At 38.2% G+C, this 22,293-nt stretch overlaps 1 protein-coding gene across 1 annotated transcript in view; it reads right to left on the reverse strand.

Moving 5' to 3' along the window:
• LOC132847769 (mucin-2-like) overlaps nucleotides 1-10,176 on the reverse strand; it is a 34,487-nt gene extending 24,311 nt beyond the window's left edge. Inside the window, exons 1-3 of the mRNA XM_060873306.1 lie at nucleotides 7,402-10,176; nucleotides 1,377-1,509; nucleotides 1,151-1,272 (exon numbers count right to left, since the gene is read on the reverse strand). Coding sequence (XP_060729289.1) covers nucleotides 1,151-1,272; nucleotides 1,377-1,509; nucleotides 7,402-10,176 — 3,030 coding nt within the window. The remainder of the gene's footprint in view (nucleotides 1-1,150; nucleotides 1,273-1,376; nucleotides 1,510-7,401) is intronic.
• Between the last annotated feature and the right edge of the window lie 12,117 nt (nucleotides 10,177-22,293).

Genomic DNA, 22,293 nt, shown 5'->3' on the forward strand with positions numbered 1-22,293 from the left:
GATCTGAGGAAATAAAGCATTATGGTGATTATTTTTTACAGTCAGACTGCTGATTTAATTCTCTGTTAAATTCAAATGGTCGTAAGAATATTATTAATTATATATAAATGAACAGACTTCACATACAGAGGGTAAGAACACACTGACTGAACGCAAACTTCTTAAATTAACATCAGGACACTTACATAGGTGTGCTTTGTGCTTTAAGCTCATTCAGGAAAGATGCTGGTGTTTTAGTGTCTCCATCTTGGAAGCGGTATGTCATGTCACCATTAACCTGGTTTCCTGAACTCCTGTTAGCAGTAGAAGACAAAAGTCACAATGCAATTGACTGTATAATACGAATTAAAACACTGTTCTGTGAGAGTGGAAAGAACACTGCTGTGATCTTACGTGAAGACAGAGCTCTGGGGTTTGAACGGTTCGGCAGCAGGTTCATTTAGAAGTGTGTTTAACTGTAGAAAGAAAAATAATTAATCAGTTTTTATGATTGACAAAAGAACATTCCTTTGTATTGTTTCTGTAACCAGTTATTTTTTTTAGATGATTTTTTTATTCCTGTTTGTTTTCAACTGAATATACAGATATGATCTATCCATCCCTTCATTCCCTAAACTGCTTGATCCAACACCAGAGTGAGCAGAGAGGCCAACACCTCCCTGTCTCTATCAACATCATACATTTTAAACAAAGAAAGGTTAGAGTCACTACCTGTACTTCTCCCACTGACCACAGGAGTCACTGTCACCTGAGTTCAGAACTGCTTTGCATCCCTGAGGGAATTCACTTCATTTATGTCCCAACTTATGGAATATTTTTGATGTTTGCCATTGCAAAGTCTTTCTACTATTTCTGTGAGACATATCTGACGCTTTTAATTTCCCCCATTGCAATCCACTATTCGATTATTGTTTATGATCCTGTTGCAGATTTCTGCACAGTTTTAACTATTGTATCTACATTTTGCTGTGTTTTGACCTTTCCCTGATTTACCCCACTGTGGGTCTGTACTTCCTCAGATAACCCTGGGTTGATCTGTTGACTTTTAGATTAACTATTAAATTGTTTTTATTAATCTGTGCAACTGGATCCAATGTCATATCTGGATATTTGTGAGAATATCATTAAGCACAGAGTGATGCACACTCACAGCATTGTTGATGATGCTCTCCACTGGGTTGTAGGTATCATTCCATAATTCAGGGTTCTGTGACATGCTGATGTTACTGATCTGGAATGTGAATTTTACTGCATAGCAGGTGTCTGAAGTTTCTGTGGAACAAATCAGATGACCTTGAAATGCTGATAAAGAAGTCATAGAGATGAAAGAATAATTTGTGTAGTACGTATTTGTGTTATCAGTAAAACAAACATACTCTCATAGGTGAAGTTCGGCACTTTTACAGAGTCAGTGAGGTTTGTGAGTCGAGCACTCAGAAGAGTCTGGATTACACTGAGGACCAAACTCTCACTGGGAACAGGAGAGGAGGAATTGAAGAACATCATGGTCTGAACCACAGATGAACCAGATCTGAGGAAATAAAGCATTAAGGTGATCTTTTTTTCTTCAACTGCAGAAAAAATTATGTCTGGACTACATTATATATATATATATATATATATATATATATATATATATATATATATATATATATATACTTATAGAACTACGTTAACATACATTTTCACTGCAGTAGTTTCTGCTGTTGTTGTTGTAGCTTGTGTTGTGTATAAAGTTGTCATTGCATATTCTGTTGTTGGTGTTGTAGTGGATGATTCACTTGTTGCAGTGGTTGTCCCTGGAATTGTGCTTGTTGGGGTGTAATTTGTTGTCAATGTGGTTGTTTCTGCTGATGTTGGTGGTGTTGTAGGTTGTGTTGTATATATAGTTGTGGTGGCAGATTCGGTTGTTTGTGTTGTAGTTGATGTTTCAGATTTTTCAGTGTTTGTCCCTGGAATTGTGATTGTTGTGGTAAAAGTAGTTGTCAGAGCTGTTGTTTCTGCTGTTGTTGTTGTAGCTTGTGTTGTATATAAAGTTGTTGTGGCAGATTCTGTTGTTGGTGTTGTAGTGGATGCTTCAGTTGTAGCAGTGGTTCTCTCTGTAATTGTACTTGCTGAGGTGGCGGTTGTTTTCAATGTGGTTGTTTCTGCTGATGTGTGTGGTGTTGTAGGTTTTGTTGTGTACAGGGTTGAGGTGGTTAATTCTGGTTTTGGTGTTGTACTGGATTTTTCAGTTGATGCAGTGGTTGTCACTGGAATTGTACTTGTTGGGGTAACAGTAGTTGTCACAGCAGTTGTTTCTGCTGATGTTTGTGTTGTTTTAGGTTCTGTTGTGTATAGAGTTGTGGTGGCAGATTCTGTTGTTGATGTTGTAGAGGATGCTTCAGTTGTAACAGTGTTTGTCTCTGGAATTGTGCTTGTTGGGGTAAAAGTTTTTGTCCCTGCTGTAGTTTCTGCTGATGTTGGTCTTGTAGGCTGTGTTGTGTGCAAAGTTGAGGTGGTTAATTCTGTTGTTGGTGTTGAAGTGTTTGAAACAGTTGTCACAGTGGTTGTCTCTTGAATTGTACTTGTTGGGTTGCTGATTGTTGTCAATGTGGTTGTTTCTGCTGATGTTGGTGGTGTTGTAGGTTGTGTTGGGTACAATGTTGTGGTGGTTAATTCTGTTGTTGGTGTTGAAGTGTTTGAAACAGTTGTCACAGTGGTTGTCTCTGGAATTGTGCTTGTTGTGGTGCTGGTTGTTGTCAATGTGGTTGTTTCTGGTGATGTTGGTGGTGTTGTAGGTTGTGTTTTGTATAGAGATGTGGTGGCAGATCCTGTTGTTGGTGTTGTAAAGGATGTGTCAGTTGTTTCCGTGGTGGTCACTAGAATTGTACTTGTTGGGGTAACAGTTGTTGTCACAACAGTTGTTTCTGCTGATGTTTGTGTTGTTTTAGGTTCTGTTGTGTGTAGAGTTGTGGTGGCAGATTCTGTTGTTGGTGTTGTACTGGATGTTTCAGTTGTTGGAGTGGTTGTCACTGGAATTGTGCTTGTTGGCGTAACAGTTGTTGTCACTGCAGTAGTTTCTGCTGATGTTGTTGTAGCTTGTGTTGTGTATAAAGTTGTTCTGGCAGATTCTGTTGTTGGTGATGTAGTGGATGCTTCATTTGTTGCAGTGGATGTCACTGCAATTGTGCTTCTTGAGGTAACAGTAGTTGTCACAGCAGTTGTTTCTGCTGATGTTTGTGTTGTTGTAGGTTCTGTTGTGTACAGAGTTGTGGTGGAAGATTCTGTTGTTGGTGTTGTAGTGGATGCTTCAGTTGTAGCAGTGGTTGTCTCTGGAATTGTGCTTGTTGGGGTAACAGTTGTTGTCACTGCAGTAGTTTCTGCTGATGTTGGTGTTGTAGATTGTGTTGTGTGCAAAGTTGAGGTGGTTACGTCTGTTGTTGGTGTTGAAGTGTTTGCACCAGTTGTCACAGTGGTTGTGTCTTGAATTGTATTTGTTGGGGTGCTGATTGTTGTCAATGTGGATGTTTCTGCTGCTCTTGGTGGTGGTGTAGGTTGTGTTGTGTATAGACTTGTGGTAGCAGGTTCTGTTGTTGGTGTTGTAGTGGATTTTTCAGTTGTTGGAGTGGTTGTCACTGGAATTGTACTTGTTGGGGTAACAGTAGTTGTCACAGCAGTATTTTCTGCTGATGTTGGTGGTGTTGTAGGGTGTGTTGTATATAGATTTGTGGTTGCAGATTCTGTTGTTGGTGTTGTAGTGGATGTTTCAGTTGTTGCAGTGTTTGTCTCTGGAATTGTGCTTGTTGGGGTGCTGGTTGTTGTCAGTGTAGTTGTTTCTGCTGATGTTTGTGTTGTTGTAGGTTCTGTTGTGTGTAGAGTTGTGCTGGCAGATTCTGTTGTTGGCGTTGTAGTGGATGTTTCAGTTGTTGGAGTGCTTGTCACTGGAATTGTGCTTGTTGGGGTAACAGTTGTTGTCACTGCAGTAGTATCTGCTGCTGTTGTTGTAGCTTGTGTTGTGTATAAAGTTGTTGTGGCAGATTCTGTTGTTGGTGATGTAGTGGATGCTTCAGTTGTAGCAGTGGTTGCCTGAGGAATTGTACTTTTTGGGGTGCTAGTCGTTGTCAATGTGGTTGTTTCTGCTGATGTTGGTGGTGTTGTAGGTTGTGTTGTGTACAATGTTGTGGTGGCAGATTCTCTTGTTGGTGTTGTACTGGATGTTTCAATTGTTGGAGTGGTTGTCACTGGAATTGTGCTTGTTGGGGTAACATTTGTTGTCACTGCAGTAGTTTCTGCTAATGATGGCGTTGTTGTAGGTTCTGTTGCGTATAGAGTTGTGGTGGCAGATTCTTTTGATGGTGTTGTAGTGTATGTTTCAGTTGTTGCAGTGGTTGTCACTGGAATTGTACTTTTTGGGGTAACAGTAGCTGTCACAGTAGTTGTTTCTGCTGATGTTTCTGTTGTAGGTTCTGTTGTGTGTAGAGTTGTGGTTGCAGATTCTATTGTTGGTGTTGTAGCAGATGCACCAGTTGTCACAGTGGATGTCTCTGGAATTGTACTTTTTGGGCTGCTGGTTGTTGTCAATGTGGTTGTTTCTGCTGATGATTGTGGTGTTGTAGGTTGTGTAGTGTACAATGTTGTGGTGGCAGATTCTGTTGTTGGTGTTGTACTGGATGTTTCAGTTGATGCAGGAGTTGTCACTGGAATTGTGATTGTTGTGGTAACAGGTGTTGTCACTGCAGTCGTTTCTGCTGATGTTGGTGGTGTTGTAGGTTGTGTTGTGTATAGACTTGTGGTGGCAGATTCTGTTGTTGGTGTTATACTGGATGTTTCAGTTGATGCAGTGGTTGTCACTAGAATTGTACTTGTTGGGGTAACAGTATTTGTCACAGCAGTTGTTTCTGCTGATGTTTGTGTTGTTGTAGGTTCTGTTGTGTGTAGAGTTGTGGTGGCAGATTCTGTTCTTGGTGTTGTAGTGGATGTTTCAGTTGTTGGAGTGGTTGTCACTGGAATTGTGCTTGTTGGGGTAACAGTTGTTGTCACTGCAGTAGTATCTACTGCTGTTGTAGCTTGTGTTGTGTATAAAGTTGTCGTGGCAGATTCTGTTGTTGGTGATGTAGTGGATGCTTCAGTTGTAGCCGTGCTTGCCTCAGGAATTGTACTTGTTGGGGTGCTAGTCGTTGTCAATGTGATTGTTTCTGCTGATGTTGGTGTTGTTGTAGGTTGTGTTATGTACAATGTTGTGGCAGATTCTGTTGTTGGTGTTGTACTGGATGTTTCAATTGTTGGAGTGGTTGTAACTGTAATTGTGATTGTTGTGGTAACAGGTGTTGTCACTGCAGTCGTTTCTGCTGATGTTGGTGGTGTTGTAGGTTGTGTTGTGTATAGACTTGTGGTGGCAGATTCTGTTGTTGGTGTTATACTGGATGTTTCAGTTGATGCAGTGGTTGTCACTAGAATTGTACTTGTTGGGGTAACAGTATTTGTCACAGCAGTTGTTTCTGCTGATGTTTGTGTTGTTGTAGGTTCTGTTGTGTGTAGAGTTGTGGTGGCAGATTCTGTTCTTGGTGTTGTAGTGGATGTTTCAGTTGTTGGAGTGGTTGTCACTGGAATTGTGCTTGTTGGGGTAACAGTTGTTGTCACTGCAGTAGTATCTGCTGCTGTTGTAGCTTGTGTTGTGTATAAAGTTGTCGTGGCAGATTCTGTTGTTGGTGATGTAGTGGATGCTTCAGTTGTAGCAGTGCTTGCCTCAGGAATTGTACTTGTTGGGTTGCTAGTCGTTGTCAATGTGATTGTTTCTGCTGATGTTGGTGTGGTTGTAGGTTGTGTTATGTACAATGTTGTGGCAGATTCTGTTGTTGGTGTTGTACTGGATGTTTCAATTGTTGGAGTGGTTGTAACTGGAATTGTGCTTGTTGGGGTAACAATTTTTGTCACTGCAGTAGTTTCTGCTAATGATGGCATTGTTGTAGGTTCTGTTGTGTATTGAGTTGTGGTGGCAGATTCTGTTGTTGGTATTGTAGTGGATGTTTCATTTGCAGCAGTGGTTGTCACTGGAATTGTGCTTGTTGGGGTAACAGTAGTTGTCACTGTAGTAGTTTCTGCTGTTGTTGTTGTAGCTTGTGTTGTGTTTAAAGTTGTTCTGGCAGATTCTGTTGTTGGTGTTGTAGCTGATGTTTCAGTTGTTGCAGTGGTTGTCTCTGGAATTGTACTTGTTGGGGTGCTGGTTGTTGTCAATGTGGTTGTTTCTGCTGATGTTGGTGTTGTTGTAGGTTCTGTTGTGTGTAGAGTTGTGGTGGCAGATTCTATTGTTGGTGTTGGAGTGGATGCACCAGTTGTCACAGTGGATGTCTCTGGAATTGTACTTGTTGGGATGCTGGTTGTTGTCAATGTGGTTGTTTCTGCTGATGTGTGTGGTGTTGTAGGTTGTGTTGTGTACAATGTTGTGGTTACAGATTCTGCTGTTGGTGTTGCACTGGATGTTTCAGTTGATGCAGTAGTTGTCACTGGAATTGTGCTTGTTGGGGTAACAGTTGTTGTCACTGCTGTAGTTTCTGCTGATGTTGGTGGTGTTGTAGGTTGTGTTATGTACAATGTTGTGGTGGCAGATTCTGTTGTTGGTGTTGTACTGGATGTTTCAATTGTTGGAGTGGTTGTCACTGGAATTGTGCTTGTTGGGGTAACATTTGTTGTCACTGCAGTAGTTTCTGCTAATGATGGCGTTGTTGTAGGTTCTGTTGCGTATAGAGTTGTGGTGGCAGATTCTGTTGATGGTGTTGTAGTGTATGTTTCAGTTGTTGCAGTGGTTGTCACTGGAATTGTACTTTTTGGGGTAACAGTATTTGTCACAGCAGTTGTTTCTGCTGATGTTTGTGTTGTTGTATGTTCTGTTGTGTGTAGAGTTGTGGTTGCAGATTCTATTGTTGGTGTTGTAGCAGATGCACCAGTTGTCACAGTGGATGTCTCTGGAATTGTACTTGTTGGGCTGCTGGTTGTTGTCAATGTGGTTGTTTCTGCTGATGATTGTGGTGTTGTAGGTTGTGTTGTGTACAATGTTTTGGTGGCAGATTCTGTTGTTGGTGTTGTACTGGATGTTTCAGTTGATGCAGGAGTTGTCACTGGAATTGTGATTGTTGTGGTAACAGGTGTTGTCACTGCAGTCGTTTCTGCCGATGTTGGTGGTGTTGTAGGTTGTGTTGTGTATAGACTTGTGGTGGCAGATTCTGTTGTTGGTGTTATACTGGATGTTTCAGTTGATGCAGTGGTTGTCACTAGAATTGTACTTGTTGGGGTAACAGTATTTGTCACAGCAGTTGTTTCTGCTGATCTTTCTGTTGTTGTAGCTCGTGTTGTGTATAAAGTTGTCGTGGCAGATTCTGTTGTTGGTGATGTAGTGGATGCTTCAGTTGTAGCAGTGCTTGCCTCAGGAATTGTACTTGTTGGGGTGCTAGTCGTTGTCAGTGTGATTGTTTCTGCTGATGTTGGTGTTGTTGTAGGTTGTGTTATGTACAATGTTGTGGCAGATTCTGTTGTTGGTGTTGTACTGGATGTTTCAATTGTTGGAGTGGTTGTAACTGGAATTGTGCTTGTTGGGGTAACATTTTTTGTCACTGCAGTAGTTTCTGCTAATGATGACATTGTTGTAGGTTCTGTTGTGTATAGAGTTGTGGTGGCAGATTCTGTTGTTGGTGTTGTAGTGGATGTTTCAATTGCAGCAGTGGTTGTCACTGGAATTGTGCTTGTTGGGGTAACAGTAGTTGTCACTGTAGTAGTTTCTGCTGTTGTTGTTGTAGCTTGTGTTGTGTTTAAAGTTGTTCTGGCAGATTCTGTTGTTGGTGTTGTAGCTGATGTTTCAGTTGTTGCAGTGGTTGTCTCTGGAATTGTACTTGTTGGGGTGCTGGTTGTTGTCAATGTGGTTGTTTCTGCTGATGTTGGTGTTGTTGTAGGTTCTGTTGTGTGTAGAGTTGTGGTGGCAGATTCTATTGTTGGGGTTGGAGTGGATGCACCAGTTGTCACAGTGGATGTCTCTGGAATTGTACTTGTTGGGATGCTGGTTGTTGTCAATGTGGTTGTTTCTGCTGATGTTGGTGGTGTTGTAGGTTGTGTTGTGTACAATGTTGTGGTTACAGATTCTGCTGTTGGTGTTGCACTGGATGTTTCAGTTGATGCAGTAGTTGTCACTGGAATTGTGCTTGTTGGGGTAACAGTTGTTGTCACTGCTGTAGATTCTGCTGATGTTGGTGGTGTTGTGTATAGAGTTGTGGTGGCAGATTCTGTTGTTGGTGTTGTAGTGGATGTTTCAGTTGTTGGAGTGGTTTTCACTGGAATTGTGCTTGTTGGGGTAACAGTTGTTGTCACTCCTGTAGTTTCTGCTGATATTGCTGGTGTTGTAGGTTGTGTTATGTACAATGTTGTGGTGGCAGATTCTGTTGTTGGTGTTGTACTGGATGTTTCAATTGTTGGAGTGGTTGTCACTGGAATTGTGCTTGTTGGGGTAACATTTGTTGTCACTGCAGTAGTTTCTGCTAATGATGGCGTTGTTGTAGGTTCTGTTGTGTATAGAGTTGTGGTGGCAGATTTTGTTGATGGTGTTGTAGTGGATGCTTCAGTTGTTGCAGTGGTTGTCACTGGAATTGTACTTTTTGGGGTAACAGTAGTTGTCACAGCAGTTGTTTCTGCTGATGTTTGTGTTGTTGTAGGTTCTGTTGTGTGTAGAGTTGTGGTTGCAGATTCTATTGTTGGTGTTGTAGCAGATGCACCAGTTGTCACAGTGGATGTCTCTGGAATTGTACTTGTTGGGCTGCTGGTTGTTGTCAATGTGGTTGTTTCTGCTGATGACTGTGGTGTTGTAGGTTGTGTTGTGTACAATGTTGTGGTGGCAGATTCTGTTGTTGGTGTTGTACTGGATGTTTCAGTTGATGCAGGAGTTGTCACTGGAATTGTGATTGTTGTGGTAACAGGTGTTGTCACTGCAGTCGTTTCTGCTGATGTTGGTGGTGTTGTAGGTTGTGTTGTGTATAGACTTGTGGTGGCAGATTCTGTTGTTGGTGTTATACTGGATGTTTCAGTTGATGCAGTGGTTGTCACTAGAATTGTACTTGTTGGGGTAAGAGTATTTGTCACAGCAGTTGTTTCTGCTGATGTTTGTGTTGTTGTAGGTTCTGTTGTGTGTAGAGTTGTGGTGGCAGATTCTGTTCTTGGTGTTGTAGTGGATGTTTCAGTTGTTGGAGTGGTTGTCACTGGAATTGTGCTTGTTGGGGTAACAGTTGTTGTCACTGCAGTAGTATCTACTGCTGTTGTAGCTTGTGTTGTGTATAAAGTTGTCGTGGCAGATTCTGTTGTTGGTGATGTAGTGGATGCTTCAGTTGTAGCCGTGCTTGCCTCAGGAATTGTACTTGTTGGGGTGCTAGTCGTTGTCAATGTGATTGTTTCTGCTGATGTTGGTGTTGTTGTAGGTTGTGTTATGTACAATGTTGTGGCAGATTCTGTTGTTGGTGTTGTACTGGTTGTTTCAATTGTTGGAGTGGTTGTAACTGTAATTGTGATTGTTGTGGTAACAGGTGTTGTCACTGCAGTCGTTTCTGCTGATGTTGGTGGTGTTGTAGGTTGTGTTGTGTATAGACTTGTGGTGGCAGATTCTGTTGTTGGTGTTATACTGGATGTTTCAGTTGATGCAGTGGTTGTCACTAGAATTGTACTTGTTGGGGTAACAGTATTTGTCACAGCAGTTGTTTCTGCTGATGTTTGTGTTGTTGTAGGTTCTGTTGTGTGTAGAGTTGTGGTTGCAGATTCTGTTCTTGGTGTTGTAGTGGATGTTTCAGTTGTTGGAGTGGTTGTCACTGGAATTGTGCTTGTTGGGGTAACAGTTGTTGTCACTGCAGTAGTATCTGCTGCTGTTGTAGCTCGTGTTGTGTATAAAGTTGTCGTGGCAGATTCTGTTGTTGGTGATGTAGTGGATGCTTCAGTTGTAGCAGTGCTTGCCTCAGGAATTGTACTTGTTGGGGTGCTAGTCGTTGTCAATGTGATTGTTTCTGCTGATGTTGGTGTTGTTGTAGGTTGTGTTATGTACAATGTTGTGGCAGATTCTGTTGTTGCTGTTGTACTGGATGTTTCAATTGTTGGAGTGGTTGTAACTGGAATTGTGCTTGTTGGGGTAACAATTTTTGTCACTGCAGTAGTTTCTGCTAATGATTGCATTGTTGTAGGTTCTGTTGTGTATTGAGTTGTGGTGGCAGATTCTGTTGTTGGTATTGTAGTGGATGTTTCAGTTGCAGCAGTGGTTGTCACTGGAATTGTGCTTGTTGGGGTAACAGTAGTTGTCACTGTAGTAGTTTCTGCTGTTGTTGTTGTAGCTTGTGTTGTGTTTAAAGTTGTTCTGGCAGATTCTGTTGTTGGTGTTGTAGCTGATGTTTCAGTTGTTGCAGTGGTTGTCTCTGGAATTGTACTTGTTGGGGTGCTAGTCGTTGTCAATGTGGTTGTTTCTGCTGATGTTGGTGGTGTTGTAGGTTGTGTTATGTACAATGTTGTGGTGGCAGATTCTGTTGTTGGTGTTGTACTGGATGTTTCAATTGTTGGAGTGGTTGTCACTGGAATTGTGCTTGTTGGGGTAACATTTGTTGTCACTGCAGTAGTTTCTGCTGATGTTGGTGGTGTTGTAGTTTGTGTTGTGTATAGAGTTGTGGTGGCAGATTCTGTTGTTGGTGTTATACTGGATGTTTCAGTTGATGCAGTGGTTGTCACTAGAATTGTACTTGTTGGGGTAACAGTATTTGTCACAGCAGTTGTTTCTGCTGATGTTTGTGTTGTTGTAGGTTCTGTTGTGTGTAGAGTTGTGGTGGCAGATTCTGTTCTTGGTGTTGTAGTGGATGTTTCAGTTGTTGGAGTGGTTGTCACTGGAATTGTGCTTGTTGGGGTAACAGTTGTTGTCACTGCAGTAGTATCTACTGCTGTTGTAGCTTGTGTTGTGTATAAAGTTGTCGTGGCAGATTCTGTTGTTGGTGATGTAGTGGATGCTTCAGTTGTAGCCGTGCTTGCCTCAGGAATTGTACTTGTTGGGGTGCTAGTCGTTGTCAATGTGATTGTTTCTGCTGATGTTGGTGTTGTTGTAGGTTGTGTTATGTACAATGTTGTGGCAGATTCTGTTGTTGGTGTTGTACTGGTTGTTTCAATTGTTGGAGTGGTTGTAACTGTAATTGTGATTGTTGTGGTAACAGGTGTTGTCACTGCAGTCGTTTCTGCTGATGTTGGTGGTGTTGTAGGTTGTGTTGTGTATAGACTTGTGGTGGCAGATTCTGTTGTTGGTGTTATACTGGATGTTTCAGTTGATGCAGTGGTTGTCACTAGAATTGTACTTGTTGGGGTAACAGTATTTGTCACAGCAGTTGTTTCTGCTGATGTTTGTGTTGTTGTAGGTTCTGTTGTGTGTAGAGTTGTGGTTGCAGATTCTGTTCTTGGTGTTGTAGTGGATGTTTCAGTTGTTGGAGTGGTTGTCACTGGAATTGTGCTTGTTGGGGTAACAGTTGTTGTCACTGCAGTAGTATCTGCTGCTGTTGTAGCTCGTGTTGTGTATAAAGTTGTCGTGGCAGATTCTGTTGTTGGTGATGTAGTGGATGCTTCAGTTGTAGCAGTGCTTGCCTCAGGAATTGTACTTGTTGGGGTGCTATTCGTTGTCAATGTGATTGTTTCTGCTGATGTTGGTGTTGTTGTAGGTTGTGTTATGTACAATGTTGTGGCAGATTCTGTTGTTGCTGTTGTACTGGATGTTTCAATTGTTGGAGTGGTTGTAACTGGAATTGTGCTTGTTGGGGTAACAATTTTTGTCACTGCAGTAGTTTCTGCTAATGATTGCATTGTTGTAGGTTCTGTTGTGTATTGAGTTGTGGTGGCAGATTCTGTTGTTGGTATTGTAGTGGATGTTTCAGTTGCAGCAGTGGTTGTCACTGGAATTGTGCTTGTTGGGGTAACAGTAGTTGTCACTGTAGTAGTTTCTGCTGTTGTTTTTGTAGCTTGTGTTGTGTTTAAAGTTGTTCTGGCAGATTCTGTTGTTGGTGTTGTAGCTGATGTTTCAGTTGTTGCAGTGGTTGTCTCTGGAATTGTACTTGTTGGGGTGCTAGTCGTTGTCAATGTGGTTGTTTCTGCTGATGTTGGTGGTGTTGTAGGTTGTGTTATGTACAATGTTGTGGTGGCAGATTCTGTTGTTGGTGTTGTACTGGATGTTTCAATTGTTGGAGTGGTTGTCACTGGAATTGTGCTTGTTGGGGTAACATTTGTTGTCACTGCAGTAGTTTCTGCTGATGTTGGTGGTGTTGTAGTTTGTTTTGTGTATAGAGTTGTGGTGGCAGATTCTGTTGTTGGTGTTGTAGTGGATGTTTCAGTTGTAACAGTGGTTGTCTCTGGAATTATACTTGTTGGTATGATGGTTGTTGTCAATGTGGTTGTTTCTCCTGATGTTGGTGGTGTTCTAGGTTGTGTTGTGTACAATTTTGTCGTGTCAGATTCTGTTGTTGGTGTTGTAGTGGATGTTTCAGTTGATGCAGTGATCGTCACTGGAATTGTGCTTGTTGCGGTAAAAGTAGTTGTCACTGCAGTAGTTTCTGCTGATGTTGGTGGTGTTGTAGTTTGTGTTGTGTATAGAGTTGTGGTGGCAGATTCTGTTGTTGGTGTTGTAGTGGATGTTTCAGTTGTTGGAGTGGTTGTCTCAGGAATTGTACTTGTTGGGGTGCTGGTTGTTGTCAATGTGGTTATTTCTGCTGATGTTGGTGGTGTTGTAGGTTCTGTTGTGTGTAGAGATGTGGTGGCAGATCCTGTTGTTGGTGTTGTAGTGGATGTTTCAGTTGTTGCAGTGGTTGTCACTGGAATTGTACTTGTTGGGGTAACAGTATTTGTCACAGCAGTTGTTTCTGCTGATGTTTGTGTTGTTGTAGGTTCTGTTGTGTATAGAATTGTGGTGGCAGATTCTGTTGTTGGTGTTGTACTGGATGTTTCAGTTGTTGGAGTGGTTGTCACTGGAATTGTGCTTGCTGGGGTAACAGTTGTTGTCACTGCAGTAGTTTCTGCTGATGTTGGTGGTGTTGTAGGTTCTGTTATGTATAGAGTTGTGATGGCAGATTCTGTTGTTGGTGTTGTACTGGATGTTTCAGTTGATGCAGTAGTTGTCACTGGAATTGTGCTCGTTGGGGTAACAGTTGTTGTCACTCCTCTAGTTTCTGCTGATGTTGCTGGTGTTGTAGGTTCTGTTGTGTACAATGTTGTGGTGGCAGATTCTGTTGTTGGTGTTATACTGGATGTTTCAGTTGATGCAGTGGTTGTCACTGGAATTGTGCTTGTTGGGGTAACAGTTGTTGTCACTGCTGTAGTTTCTGCTGATGTTGGTGGTGTTGTAGGTTGTGTTGTGTATAGAGTTGTGGTGGCAGATTCTGTTGTTGGTGTTGTAGTGGATGTTTCCGTTGCAGCAGTGGTTGTCACTGGAATTGTACTTGTTGGGGTAGCAGTAGTTGTCACTGCAGTACTTTCTGCTGTTGTAGCTTGTGTTGTGTATAAAGTTGTTCTGGCAGATTCTGTTGTTTCGTTGCTTGTTGTATCTTGAACTTTATTCATATTTGTATTAGTATATCCTGTTGATGTAGTGGATGGTACATTCGTAGGGCTTGTTGTATCCTCTATAATTGTTGAATACTGAATTGCACTTGTTGGAGAATTATTCAGTATATATGTAGTTGTTTCTGCTGTTGTTTGTGCTTGTGCTGTATATGCACTGAGCCCCAGCCATAGACATACTGTTACAAGTGTAGAATATAATTATTTAATCTACTGACATAAGTTATGTTCACATAATTTTGTGTTAATTCTAAAATTAATCAATTAATCTCTTACATTCTGGCTTTCAATAGATCATGTGACAGTTAATGTACGAAGAAAATTCACATAGTATTTTACATTAAAACCTGCTTCTATTCTTATTCAATGCCCCTTTGAGACAATGTAAATTGTTAAAAGTGATATACATATAAATAAGTGTAAAATGCAAAATGAAATAGAAATTCCACAATTAAATATTATCAATTTAATTACTTTTTTCTACTGACACACACACATGTCCTATTGTTGCATGTTTTAAATTTGAAAAAATACATTTGTTTATGACAAATAAGTATGATTTATGATTTATTTTAAAAGTATTAATTTATTACATTATAATAATATTTACAGGCACTTTTTGTATTTCTTTTGTAAATATTTAATAGACACAATCTTAAAATATCAGGTCTACTTACGTATAGTGAGATGAGCATAACTGATCTTGATATATTTTGAAAAATCAAACCTGTTGATATTGAATGAGACAAAAATCAGAGCTTTTGTTGTATTATGTGTCAAATAGTATTTAGCAACTAAAATATTAATAGAAACTATAATACATTTAACTAATGAATATAATAAGTAACAATTAATCATCTTAATTTATTTTCTGTTATATTTAGTCTGTTTCCATGAACTATATAAAAACAAATATGAAATAAATAAAAAAGAGCTATATTACCTTGTTTTCTTCTTGAAACTCATGACTGTCTAATTTCAACACTGAAAATTTGTCCCTGTAACTCTGTCAGTAATAGCCTTAATGACAACAGGGTCTGTCATGACAAATGGTTCACCCAAAGTGTAAGCAGGCTTTATTAGGAGTGGTTAGAGGTGTAGCTCAACAGGTGTCTTCACCTTTTCATGACTATTTTCATGCAACTTAACAATAATGGGTGTGTTTCATAATGCAGAGATTATCATCAGACATAAAACGGCGTAAATATGTTAATCACATAAATCAGGAAATTTACTACTGTAACAGTGACCTTAAGACAATAAAATTTATAAGTGGTCATTGTCCTTCACCTTCTCATTAAGGCATAATTATACAAACTGAGTATGTATTAAATATCTAAATTCACATTCAATACTTGAATACTTCTTTAAGTCTATATTTAGGTGTTGTCAAGTGACTTTATCTATATGATCTATACACACATTATTTATTATATAAGTTATATAATTATTATTATTATTATTATTATTATTATTATTATTATTATTATTATCAGTAGTATCCTTATACAGTAGCAGTATCCTTATACATACATACATTTTGTATGTATGTGTCTCTTTAGTAGAAAATCTTTTCAACTCCATTATAAATATGTACTCTTAATGCTAACCACAATTCACTGAATAAAATGCCTTAAGATTTCTCCAATTTTAGAACACATATTCTGAATAATATGATAGTGTAATATGTATGCAGATGTATGTCTTTGATTTGATTCAATTATAAAGTTATACAAGAAATGTAAAAACAAAAATGAACAATGTAAAAAAAAATGAACATGCCTCTTGACGTAAAACCCTTCGTCACACCCAAATGTGTCTGTCATTGTGCTGTGTCACAATTTTACATAACAATACTTACAATACAAAGGTCAAACATTCCATCGTACCTGAAAAATGAGTCACCAGTACTGGAATTTTGTTAGCGTCTTCCATGACCCAATGTTTTGTTTCTTGAACAAAAGTTACACCTTTTTTCTGTGTTTTAGCCGTACAAACACACACACACACACACACAATATATATATATATATATATATATATATATATATATATATATATATATATATATATATATATACGTATATATATATACACACACTGAAACTAGAAACTATAGTTTCTATAAACTATAGTTTGTTCTTTTTGTTTTGTGAATGTTTGTGAGAGATTAGGATATATATATCCTAATCTCTCACAAACATTCACACAATATGTTATAAGGAGTTCTAAAGAGCATATTCCCTTTTTTACTCTTTAAGCATTTTAATAAGAGTATATAGGCCGGTAGTGGGTAATTTACCATATTTTACCAGCCTAATCTTTCTTGGTGTTTGTCACAACTTAATCAACACAAAACAATTACCAGCCTAATATACATACATCACACCTTGATCAGAATTGAAAGTCTCAGTTGTAATTTTCATTACAAAGCACGATGCTGCCACTATAAATTACAACTGAGGCTGTCATTTCTGCTTAATGTGTAATAGTAATAATAAAGCTTGTGTAATTAAAAGTTAGGGTGCAGGCAGGTCAGAATTGTAGTAATAGACAGAAGTTAACAAGTTAAACCTATAGAAATTCTGTGCTACAACCTTTTCTAAGATCTTGCAGATAAAGGGGTGATTGGATACATTTCTATATGGCAGTTGTTTAAAAAATGTCCTCTTTATATGGAAAAACATTATTTTTTTTATATAAAAGATTTATTTTATTAAGTCATGAGATTTGGATGCAATTGCAGTTTACCCATTTATTTAGAGAGGCAGGCAGACAAATTCAAATTCAGTCTAAATTTAAAACAACAAGCAGGCAGAAGTCAGGTGATCAACAAGTGGTGCAGGTAATCCGGACACATGAGGGAAACAAATAACAGCATATGGGTTGCAGCAAGACATGAATTAAAACAAAATTATTATCACAAACAAATAGATGACAAGAATAAAAGCACCTGCAGTAGCACTTCAGGCTGTTATGCACTGAGCTGCTTGGGTTTATCTCCCAGTTCGACACTTTAATATTCAGTTCGATAACCTGGAAGATACTCTGATTTCAGTAGGTGTTTATCAGAATGCAATAAGAGGCACGCCTGGAGACTGTCATGCGTTCTTCAACCAATGTTGTGTCAGTCAGCTGTATGGACTGGTCTTTAACAATCAGGTCTGCGCTGAACTCAGAGTTTACGATGACCCATTAGTTCCTCAGGAGCTCTTGGTTGTATGGTTATAAACTGTTGTAGAAAGGATATTATTTACATTTACATTATTTACTGTTCAGTGTCACCCAAATGAGGATGAGGTTCCCTTCTGAGTCTGGTTCCTCTCAAGGATTCTTTTTTTCTTATCATCTCAGGGAGTTTTTCCTTGCCACTGTCGTCTCTGACTTGCTCATTAGGGATAGGGATAGATAGTTATGTAGTATTTTTAATTAATATTTTTAAATTAATTTTAAACCTTAATTGTATTTATTCATTTATTTATTTTTATCCTGATTATTATTATTATTATTATTATTATTATTATTATTATTATTATTATTATTATTATTTCTTTTTACTCTCCCTTCTGTTTCCATAATTCTGTAAAGCTGTTTTGAGTTCTGGCTCTCACTGTAAATAAAAATAAACTGATAATAATGCCTATAGCTGTGGGTGATTAGGAAGATCCCTGGCAGTTGTGGGGATTGCCGACTTGTGAGGGGCAGAATTAGCGGGGATTTTTTAACACAGACCAGGAACAGATGAGGACATCACATCTAAGAAGTGTCCATAATTTAAGTTAAAATAATAAAAATCAATTTGTCCAACTTGTCCAAATTTGTCAATTTGTTACTAGACCAAGACTGCATGTCCCTATTAGTTCTACTTGACCTTAGTGCTGCATTCGACACTATAGATCCCAACATTCTTCTAGATCACTTACACAATTACACAGGTATTCATGGACAGGCTTTAAGTTGGTTTAGATCCTACCTCTCTGATCAATACCATTTTGTAGAATTAAATGGCGAATCCTCCAGTTTATTGCCAGTTAATTATGGGGTCCCTCAAGGATCAGTTCTAGGACTTCTGCTTTTTTCGATATACATGCTTCCATTAGGGAACATCATTAGAAGACATGGGATTAGTTTCCACTGTTATGCTCACGATACACAGTTATATATCTCATCAAAACCAGATGAAATAGCTGATTTGTCCAAATTAACTCAGTGCGTGATAAGACAGAAATACTACTTATCGGTCAAAAAACCAGTACACAGAAACTCTCACACTTCAACTTCCATTTAGAGGGATGTACTGTTACTAGTAGCTCGACAGTGAAAGACCTGGTGTTTATTAGACAGTAACTTGTCTTTAAAATCATATCACCCATATTACAAACACAGCCTTCTTCCACCTTAGAAATATTGCCAAGCTGAGAAACATCCTGTCTGTATCTGATGCTGAGAAGCTAGTTCATGCTTTCATGACCTCTAGACTGGACTATTGTAATGCATTACTAGGTGGTTGTCCTGCATCTTTAATAAATAGGCTACAGTTAGTCCAAAATGCAGCTGCCAGCGTTCTCACTAGGACAAGAAAGTATGATCATTTAACCCCAATTTTATCATCTCTACACTGGCTACCTGTTAAGTTTAGAATTGATTACAAACTGCTGCTACTTACATACAAGGCTCTTAATGGTTTAGCTTTCATGTATCTAACTAGTCTTCTAACACGTTACAATCCTTCATGCTCTCTGAGATCACAAAACTCAGGGCTTCTGGTAGTTCCCAGAATATCTAAGTCAACTAAAGGTGGTAGAGCATTTTCTTATTTAGCTCCCAAACTTTGGAATAGTCTTCCTGATAGTGTTCGGGGCTCAGACACACTTTCCCAGTTTAAATGTAGATTAAAAACTCATCACTTTAGTCAGGTACATATAATACATCCCATAATATTGTGCTCTAATACATCTGACCAAATGCACATTATCATCTAGTGCTTGCTAATATGAACAGCAGATATGTTAATTCCTCTCTACTGCTTCTCTAGGCATCCAGAAATTGTACCAGCTCCGATTGTCTTTTGTGCGATGAAGATTTGGACCATGAGATGAGGCCAACTCTGTGAGAATCCTGAGGCATCTAGAGATCTACCAGCTCCAGTTGGACTCTGCGATACTAAAGAGGAGATGTGAACTCCATGTGGTCTTTTACATCATTACAACATTTATCAGACTGTATATTTATAATCACAGTATAATCACCCCCCCCCCCCCCCAAAGTAAAGGTTTCTTCCTTTACCATCTAAGGGAGTTTTTCCTCCCCACAGTCACCTGAGTCACCTCAGACTTGCTCATTGGGATCAATACAAACACATTTAAATATATCTAATATCAATCTTGAATTTTGTATTCAATTAATCTTTATATTAACCTTTTGTTCTATGTTCATGTTCTGTAAAGCTGCTTTGAGACAATGTCAATTGTAAAAAGCTCTATACAAATTGAATTGAATTGATAAAAGACAGAATTAATGAACTTCTCAGTAAACGAAAGTCTTCCTCTTTTTTAAAACTTACAGTAATGCTGCAAGAACTGTTTGAACATTTCCATTGATTGCACTGTATTTTGTACTTTGTCATAGGTTTAATAAAAGAACATATTTTGAGAAACAATTATTTTTTGTTATTTACTTAGCTGAAGCCTTGACATACATTGCTGTATGTACTGCATATGCTGTGATATACTGTAATACATTATAATATTATATTTATTAGAATGCTTTTTGAGTGTTATGACAATATAATTTTTGCTTCTCAGTTTCGAATTGCTTTGTCCCAGAATAAATGTAAAAAGCAGATGGTATTTAAAAATGAAAACTGTGCTAGAGCTTATTATGTGAAGGAGCTAAGGTAACCGTGAGGCTATCTTAACTTTAAGGTGATATTTAAGGCATCTTTTGTTTCAGGAATTTGGATTATTTTTTCCTACAATCAGTCTTGAGAAAAATTTAGAACTGTCTACATTTTTTTTCAGGAATACAGTTTATTATGATTATTTTTTTCTTAAATATGAATTTAGGAAGAATATTACTAAACTTGAGAATGGCATGTTGTGAGGTAATGCGTCGAAAAACATTCCCAAAATAAAAACTGTCTCCACACATGCACTTACAACACTTTCAATGGGATGATGCTGCCAACCTCCCGCATCAAGTAAAATTACTCAATCTTTAACACCATGGACAATAAACAACTTTGTAAACTGTATAGACTGAATGATATAGCTGTAATTCAGACAACACTCAGAAGAGTTTTAAACAGCTGACTATTCATTCAGAGCTTCACATTTTATTTTTTAATTTGAAAAATGAAACAGCCACATTCTCCAATATTAAAAGGATATGCAGACTTATGCAAACGGTTATAGTTTTTCCTGAATGTTAACCTAAATTTTAATAGCAATGTATATGTATTGAATCAGGATCTAACAAGATTTGTATTAGAAAAATATCTTTAAATGCCTTTAGTCATACTGTTTTTAGTAAAGAAAAAACTGAGATCATTATCAGATTTTGTTCTCACTGTTGGGATTTTTGTTATTTGGCTGTCTTGTTTAAATGAAGGTAGAATGCAGGTAGGGACATGCTGGAACAGGTTTGGACCTCTTAGTTCCACTGAAGAGAAGTTATAATGCTACCTAATACAATACCATCCTTTACAATTATGTCAATTCAACAGTTTGGGTCCAACATGTAAACATTAATATGTATCTTACATCTTTATATACAAATAGTAAAATATTTATTCTTTCAAAGTATGATGTAAAACCCCATCAAGCATATGTATAATTTCACAGTTAGAGGACATATCATACTTATAATGAAAAATATAATGGAGGGTGACAGAAAATTCATACTTGCCAGTGTATATTTACACATAAATCAGTTTCTTTAGAATCTGTACATATGTCACCAGCTAGTTTCATGTGAATGTAACATGGGTGTGGCAGAAGTTTAATAAGCAGGAAAAACAGGTTTTATATTAATGATTAACACTTGAATAGAAAGGAGGTGATCCAACACAAACTGCACACTCTGGCAATATCAAGAGACAAACAGTAATCTGTCAGTCAGGATGTTAGTTCAATAGAACAATACATTTTTAATAGGACATAAGTGTTTAGCACAAAACTATGGATAATTGAAAACATTTTTATAATCCCACTAACTGATATTTTTCCTTGCCAAACTCATCTTTGATTGGACTCTACATTCAGATTTCTGTGAAACTGTTTTGTGACAATGTCTATTCTTTAAAGCACTTTATAAATAAAACTGAATTTATCTGAATAATTTAAATAGGGTGGTTCAAAATATTTTCTCAGAGTAAATATTACTATACATTTGAACATATAAATCTAGCCTATTTGACTGCACATTCTGTGTGCATTTTGTTCGGTTTAGAAAATAAACTAAAAGTCTGGTGATGTTAAAAAGCTGCAGGGTGAGAAATCTCAGCTGTGTACATCATAAAACCTCTGCTGAATACAGAAACTCATTCACCACAGGCCACCTTGTTGTCTTTAATTTACAAAGGTAGCACAGTACACAAAGGTTGAACAATTGGTGCAGCCAGAGCCTGTAAAAGACAAAACCCAACCCAGCTTCACAATGTTGCTGAAAACGGACAAGACAAATTGTTCTACAGTTCTCTTTGACATCATAATTGGTCTAAAAATAACACATTGTCCATCCAGAGTTTACACCTGCCAACCTGTGAGATGACTAGTGTTCACCTGCAGCAGCAAAAGAAAAACATATACACAAATAAATTACATTTATGATCCAACAATCCAAAAATATTTAATACTAATACTTCAATATCCATTAATATTTGAAAACTATATAATTATACAGAATAAACTGAAACACATTAATAAAGTGAAATTTGTTTTGGTATAGGACAAAAAAACTGGTACTAGTATAGGATATAGAGTGATGCTGTAAATTGTATCATGACACTATAGCCAGTAGGAGCATAAACAAGCTGCAGTTAGTCCATTTACATTTACAGCATTTGGCAGATGCCCTTATCCAGAGTGACGTACATAAGTGCTTAAATCTCTAACATTGAATACATTAATGCTGGCTCACTAGGTTACATACTTAAGAGACTGGAGCCTTAATCCAGTGCCTTAGACCGCTCGGCCATGCTACCTGCACCACCTAGCAGCTAAAGAACCTACTGTAGTTCTAAATTGAAACAGAAACTATGGACACATCACTGCTATCTTACCCTCATTGCATTGCATAACCAGTCAAATTTTGCATTGATTATAAAATTCCATTACTGATTTATAAAGCACTGAATGGTCTCACATCACTGTACCTGAGAGATCATTTGTTTTTTTTTATAATGCGTCATGCCTTCTTTGACCAAATGTTGCACACTATTTGGTATTTCCTCAAGTAGTAAAGGCTACAGCAGAGGCAGAGCTTTGTCTTTCAGAGCCCCACAGTTATGGAAAAGGCTTCCAATTGGTATTCGGGACTCAGACATCGGATCAATGTCCAGCCTAAAAACACATTGGTTTATTATAGCGTTTTATGAATAGATTTATTAGGTAAAGTGGAGAATTCATGGGCACTGGAGAATTCATGGGCATAGATTGTTTGGTGAACTGGGATATTTGGATGCTGTCACCTTGCCACATTTCCACCATGAGTTCCTAG

Source organism: Tachysurus vachellii, chromosome 6 (assembly GCF_030014155.1).
Source record: "Tachysurus vachellii isolate PV-2020 chromosome 6, HZAU_Pvac_v1, whole genome shotgun sequence".
Classification (NCBI taxonomy): Eukaryota; Metazoa; Chordata; class Actinopteri; order Siluriformes; family Bagridae; genus Tachysurus; species Tachysurus vachellii.